This window comes from Branchiostoma lanceolatum, chromosome 8 (genome assembly GCF_035083965.1).
Source record: "Branchiostoma lanceolatum isolate klBraLanc5 chromosome 8, klBraLanc5.hap2, whole genome shotgun sequence".
Lineage (NCBI taxonomy): Eukaryota > Metazoa > Chordata > Leptocardii > Amphioxiformes > Branchiostomatidae > Branchiostoma > Branchiostoma lanceolatum.
The window spans coordinates 14,237,103-14,243,963 of NC_089729.1; the positions used below are offsets into that span (position 1 = coordinate 14,237,103).

The window sequence follows — 6,861 nt, forward strand, 5'->3', positions numbered from 1 at the left end:
TCCTGCCGGTCGTAGAAAGTATTGACTTAAGGAAGTCAGCTTACAAGTTCAATCGATTACTTCATCTTTCTACTACAAATGCTGCCCATGCTGACATAAATGCACACGGAAGTTAATTGCGTGTGCGTGAATAGAACATCCGGCGGAGAGAGAAGTCTACATCCGCCATACCCACCTGATTCTGTCTGTATCTGTATCTATATAGCCGGTATAACACACCAGCTTCGCAGGCACGCGGCGTGGCAGCAGCTGGTTATATTACACCGAACGACCTGTCGCTCAGATGATGCCGCAGATGATGCCGCGCGAATTGTTACCTAAATAACTTTATCATTTTGTTATATCTAAAAGATAAATGAAACGTGTACACACAAATATAGTTTATTATTGTTATACAAAAGTCAAGTTTCAAATGCTACTTACGGCCATGTTTTTCTGCAACAAGCCGAAAACGCCGTAGAGATTCTCCTGTACACGACATAGACAAAGCTTTCTAAATAGTGGATTAGGGTAATTGCCTCCATAAAATTAGGTGCTAATCCAGCCCTACTGTCTCCCTCTGTCTATTTTTAGATGTCACTGCTGGACACTGTTAGGTCCTTTGTGGCAAGCCATCTATGCATGGTGCCAAGCATAATTCGCAAAGATGTGTGAATTGCTTTCTTCACAGCCTACTGACACATTTATGAGATTTATGATAATTGTAAAAAATGGTAGAAAATGGTAGAATGCTGTAACCATTATTCAGAAACTATTAGAAATATCATATTCCACATCATTAATACTTCCAAAGTTTTACACAACCGGGCAAATGATTATAAAGTTAAAATGACTTTCACAATATTTCCAAAGTATGAAATTTCCTAGACAAATAATATTACAGAGAATTAAAAACAGTTGAATATTATAAAATAACAACCCTTGCGGTGACTCGGAATGGACTCTGGATCAATCACAGAGTCACTTATCCGCGAACATCCACTGTACTGAGGCATAAGGTTACATTGTTGACAGCCCAATCATTTACCACTTAGAACGATTATGTAGCTTTTGCATTAATTATGCAGATTAGGAATGAGAACGTCCGGGCCAAATGATACAAAAATGGAATTTCTGCTGCAGTACCAACTGAATGTAATATAACAGGGGGCACAAATATTATGTCTATTCCATTATACTAGATCATTCCCCCTACGATTTTATCATGACGATGTGCTCATATATTTGCATGGTGATTATTGATTTCAATGATTTTGTACTGTATTATCATGTATTGTATTGTATTGTATACTATGTATAGTGAAATAATTTTACTACAGCTTATGTATATGAGTATGTTCGTCTGTATTTTGTGGGTTAGCCGTTACCAGCGAGAGCTGCCTATATAGGCTGACCCAGTGTGATGACTCGTCTTCATTGTCACTAAATACAAAATACAATACAAATACGACATTGACCGTCATCTTCCCAACACCTACCTAAAAGTCAAATATCATCATAATCCATCCAGAGGTTCTTGAGTTATGCTACTACAAACACCCAGAAACACACACACACACACACACACACACACACACACACACACACGCACACGCACACGCACACGCACACACGCACACGCACACACACACACATACATGCACACACACACACACGCACAGATCCATTGGTTTGAAGTTGCAAAACCTTTAATAGAGACGTTTGGCCTAAACTAGTTGACATGTACAACAAGCGTACTAGTTGTTTAGGTACAATTTTCATTATGAGTTTATACAAACCTTTGACTTTAAAACATATGGACTCTTAAGTTTCTTCTATTACAAAGAAGCCAGGAGAAGTCGAATCCATGTAGTTTATGATTATTGTGGTAATTTGTAGATGTATCTGTAATCAATGATTGAATGAATGAGTGAATGAATGAATGAATGAAGACCTTTATCGTACGCATATATCCACTAGGTTAGAACAAAGGAATAGTACACAGATACAATTATTTTGTTGTGACCTTTACTTAACTTAGTGGGTATATGTGTACAATGAATAAAGGTCTTCATTAAGTCATTATCGACTATGCCATACTTCTATTTAGAGGTCAACAGTTACTAGAAACTTCAAGTCAACACTATATTCTACTAGAAACTAATTTCTGTAGAACGTGGTTGGATTGCAAACTGTTAAAGACGTGGCTCAGATTCTGGTCTGATACTTTTGACATATCAAAGCTCATCTTTTGTCATGGCAGCTAGTTGGGGAAGGACTTCGTTCCAGAACTTCATTTTCTCTGGTTTGAACTTGGCGTCAGTTGTCGGTAGCACGTCCAGCTTCATGTAGACGGGGTTGTCAGGTGTGTACTGAGGCCAAGTCGGCAGGGAGGGGCTGTCAGTGGGTCCGCCGGTGGAGTCGGAGGGATCCCTGTAACAGATAGTCAAATTTAGTGAAAATGATCAAGAATCTATAAAGACAGAACGATATGAAAATGTGTCACCCGATACCCCTACTTCTAGTCTAAAATACCGTTGTCTGCCATTAATGTCTAGCTTTGGGCTTGTTACCTAAGTTAGGTATAGTATTTGTGTGCACGTGTGTGTGTGTGTGTTTATGCGCGCGCGTGTGTGTGTGTGTGTATGTATTGTATGTGTGTGTGTGCTTGTGTTTTCACATGTCTGTGGTCAACATAACCTAAAAGCCACTTGATGGATTAGCCTCCGTTGCAGGCTTGGAACCAACAGCGGTTACGCGATCACAGCGGTAACAGGACCACAGGACAAAAAAGTCAGATGCTGCTTCTGTATTCCTATCCTTGTTTGTGGCCCCCCAGCCAAAGAACCGGGACCGGACAAACTGAAAGTTGCTTGTGGGAAAGCCTGCAACGGAGGCTTTATATGATGGATTGTATTGATATTACGTCTATATGTAGGTGTTAGGACGATGAAGGAAAAGGTCGAATTTGTGACCTTGTTTATATAGTGATCCATACTTACCCTGTTCGTGCAAAGTTTGCCCAGTAGGCCATCATGCTCAGGCTGACTTTTTCATCCTCTTCATTGTAATTTATGGCAGGGTCCGGAAATTTGATGAACGGGAGTCCCCACACCATGAAGAGGTCGTCGCAGTGGTCACACCCCACCCAGTCGGGTCTGTTCGGGTAGATGGAAGGTCGGTACTGGTTCTCGTACAGGTAGAGGCGACCTCCAGCGGCTGCCAAACAAATTACATGTAGATTAATGCACATTGCTTAACGTTGTTTTTTTTGCTATGAACGTTTTGACGATTAAAAGTGCCCGGTATATATATACTTGCAACATTGCTATTGTATCAATTTGCAAATAGGGAGAAACAGAAATAAATTTAAAAGAAATAAAGAAGGCATTTGCACGCATGATTGAAAAGAATAAAAGAAACCATAATGATTTACGTTATCTTGATAGCAGGTACATCGTGCAAACTTTTATGTTGGGGCTACACTAGACAGTAATTATAAGCGCTTTCACGGATTTAAATACGCATGCGCAGGTCAAAGGTCAAGGCCCCTTACTACTAAACACTTCTTGTCTCGATCATGCTTTGTAAATGCCCGGATGTATATTACCTTCATCGTTTGCGTTATATCATATCAGTGCCCAGACGTGTTTTCCGTCATGTTTCAGGGACCTTCAACTTTGACCTGTTCATGCGCAGTTGGAGCTGTGTAAGCGCTTATCAAAAAGAACCTTACCAACGCGCGCATCAACAAACGAAACGGTCGGTGCAGAAACTAGGTAATCCCCAAACATCTGGCTGTACTGGTACTGGATAGCCAGTGGGTCGTCGGGCGTAGTCGGATGGCGATACTCTTTGACGATGGCATCTGTCATTTTATCTGCGTTTGGATTCCCCTAAAAGAAACCAGAAGATTATATTAATCATAATGCTAGTCATGCAAAAATGAACTGATAGCCAAGAAGGCCACGAGTTGTTTTAAAACTTTAACACAATAAAAATCATACTTACTGCAAAACAAACCTTATGTTTATATAGGCCTTGGGCCACACGGTTTTGCAAGCACTACAACAGGGGCCGGGGGGTAGCCAAGAAATAGAAAAAAGTCAGATGCTTTTTTCTTTATTCCTATCCTTGTTTGTGGCGCAATTGTCATGGTCAATATAACTCACATTTTTTGGTCATTTTCAGTTCATGTAACTCATATCTCATAAACACAACACACAAGGTACTAAGCTATGGCAACTTACCGGGTACTTGTACTCTAAACCTTGCATCACCCCCAGAGCAAAGTCTTCGTGGGACATCCCAACACGAACGTCCCCTGTTGTCAGCTCCGATAGCATCAACCAGCCGAACTCGTGGTTGTTGAACCCAATGAGATAATCTGCCGTGTTGATTTCTCCTTTCTGTAGCAGTTCTAAGGGCTCAGCCGGTAGGAAGCTCCCATCCACAATGGGCATGAAGACTAGTTCACCGACCGTTTGGCGTAAGGATTCGTGTGTTTCCAACAGCTCTTCAACGGACTTCTCTTTCAGACAGGCCGCTAACGCAGCCATGTCCTCCAGGTTGCAGCCTGCTGCTTCGCCGACCATCAGAGCAAAGGTTGCCGGTGGCACCGGGAAGGTCTGGCAGAACCCGCTCTGTGAGATGGCTCGCTGGAACAGACCTTTACTGAGGGGTGAGAGGAGGTGACAGGACACACTTTCGCCACCTGACGACTCTCCGAAGATGGTGACTCTGTCAGGATCTCCACCGAAGTTTCGGATATTCTCCTTCACCCATTCCATGGCACGGACCTGAGGCGTAAGAGTATCATAATGTTAGAGCTTAGTAAGACTTACTATAACACATTGAGTTGTTGGGTAAGAATAGCAGAGAGAGGCTTTTCGATTGTCGTGGTTGACGCAGTAAAGATCTTACATTTCAAGTAACTCATGCACGTCCTCTGTATTCCTAATCCTAGTTTGTCCTCACCAACATACTGCATTCCTAATTTCATACGTTTCACAACATATGTATACATCCGCGAATACTTTCATCAGGTTGATGGATGACTGAATAGCAAGGTTCCTTTATTCACAACCAAGTATTTAGAAGAGCCGATGTTTCGATGACTGTCATCTTCATGAGGGCAATAATGACTAGTTCATAGTCCACTGAAGCTAGGTGTTACTGCTAAAAATGCAGTCCCATTTTATGTCTAGATCTTTTGACAAATCGAGGCATGATTCTTCATTAGAAGACATCAGTCATGAATGGACGTGGTTAAGGAGTAAGGCTCAAGGGCACTGGACAGCCTGACGCAGCCTTGCAGAGACTTACCTTCTAAAAGCTTTGCCATTTACACAGCCATGCTCAGTGTACATTTCTCGGAAATCAAGATGACTACAATTATCATATCGTTTCCTGCACATGCCTTTGAAGTAAAAGTGCCACTGACCTGGTCCAGGAGTCCGTAGTTTCCCGGCATGTTCTCGTCTCCCGTGCTGAGGAAACCCAGCACACCGAGACGGTAGTTGATGGAGACCACCACGACGTCTTGGTGAGTAGCAAGAGACTCGAAGCCAGGAGGAGCACCCATGCCGAGGAACAGACCACCTCCGTGGATCCACAGTAGAACCTAAGGAGATTATTTATAGACTTGATTAATCCGTATCTAAGTGCCATGTTGTTTAGCAAGTTAGAATTTCTATATACCACTGTGACTAGTGTTGAGTTTTTTTTGTAAATTTCTTTGACAAAATACAGCATATAGCACACGCCATCCTTGGGTTCCTGACTGATGATATTTGGTATGTAAGTAGGTGTTGAGAAGAACAAAATCAATGTCGATTTCTGGCCTCCTGGTATGTGACTTTGGTACTACAGCAGAACTCCGTTTTCTGGATCTTTTTTTAGATAATGGTTTATAGATAGAAGTCTTACCGGTAAGGCAGAGTCTGCTGATACAGTCGGAGTGAAGACGTTGAGTGTCAGACAGTCTTCGCTTGTTTTGCCATCCGTTTCATACTTGAGAGGGAAGTCAAGCCGGTTGAAAATTGTGCCATTTTGGGGACAGAAGTGGCCATATTCCACAGCCTCCCTGACCCCCTCCCACGGGAGGGCAGGCTGGGGCGGGCGGTACCGGAGTTCTCCAACAGGTGGCGCTGCGTACGGGATGCCCAGGAAAGCGTAGATCGGTTTGTCGGGAAGGTCGGTTGTGTGGGTGGTTGTTCCACGGACTTGTCCAGTCACCGTGGACACAACAAGACCGTCATCCTGACCGGCTGTAGCACCTAGTGGGGGAAGATTTAAAGCAGTTACAACAAGAGTTTCAAGACCTCAAAGTTGCAAAGGACCATCATACCGGATGGCTTTAACTCCTACTAAAGAGCGAGAGTTCTAGGGAATTTTGATCACTGTGTAACATCTGAAACGTTTCTATGTAACGTTTTGTCTCGCACCAGTGATGATCATAGCTATATATTCACGTCAGTCAATGTTCTGCGTGTTTCCTACGCCACGTGACCTTTGACGCCTGCCGTACTTTTTGGAATCACCATTTCGTTTGATATCTCCACACAGGTGTTATGTTCATAAATATAACATTTGGATGAATAGGAGAAATATGTGCACGGAACCTGATAGCGACCAATGCATTATCACGAAGTCTGACGACTTATCTTATCAAAAGATATCTGTACATTATAGCACGAGGTACATGAAAAATCAAAAAACTTCTGTAAACGATGGAATATGTTTGCATCAGCTAACTTGCTGACCTACCAAAAGAGGGACAGTTTGTCTAAATCACAGCCAACGTTATGAGTTTTTTATGAGCAATGAGGTACCTGTTAACCACCCTCACCCTCTCCACGACCCCCTCGACCCCCCACCCCC

General features: G+C 42.7%; 1 protein-coding gene across 1 annotated transcript in view; it reads right to left on the minus strand.

Moving 5' to 3' along the window:
• The window catches only part of LOC136440265 (uncharacterized), a 34,437-nt gene that overhangs the window by 14,613 nt on the left and 12,963 nt on the right, over positions 1 to 6,861 (minus strand). The window contains exons 10-12 of the mRNA XM_066436195.1: positions 4,230 to 4,778; positions 3,716 to 3,875; positions 2,982 to 3,198 (exon numbers count right to left, since the gene is read on the minus strand). Coding sequence (XP_066292292.1) covers positions 2,982 to 3,198; positions 3,716 to 3,875; positions 4,230 to 4,778 — 926 coding nt within the window. The remainder of the gene's footprint in view (positions 1 to 2,981; positions 3,199 to 3,715; positions 3,876 to 4,229; positions 4,779 to 6,861) is intronic.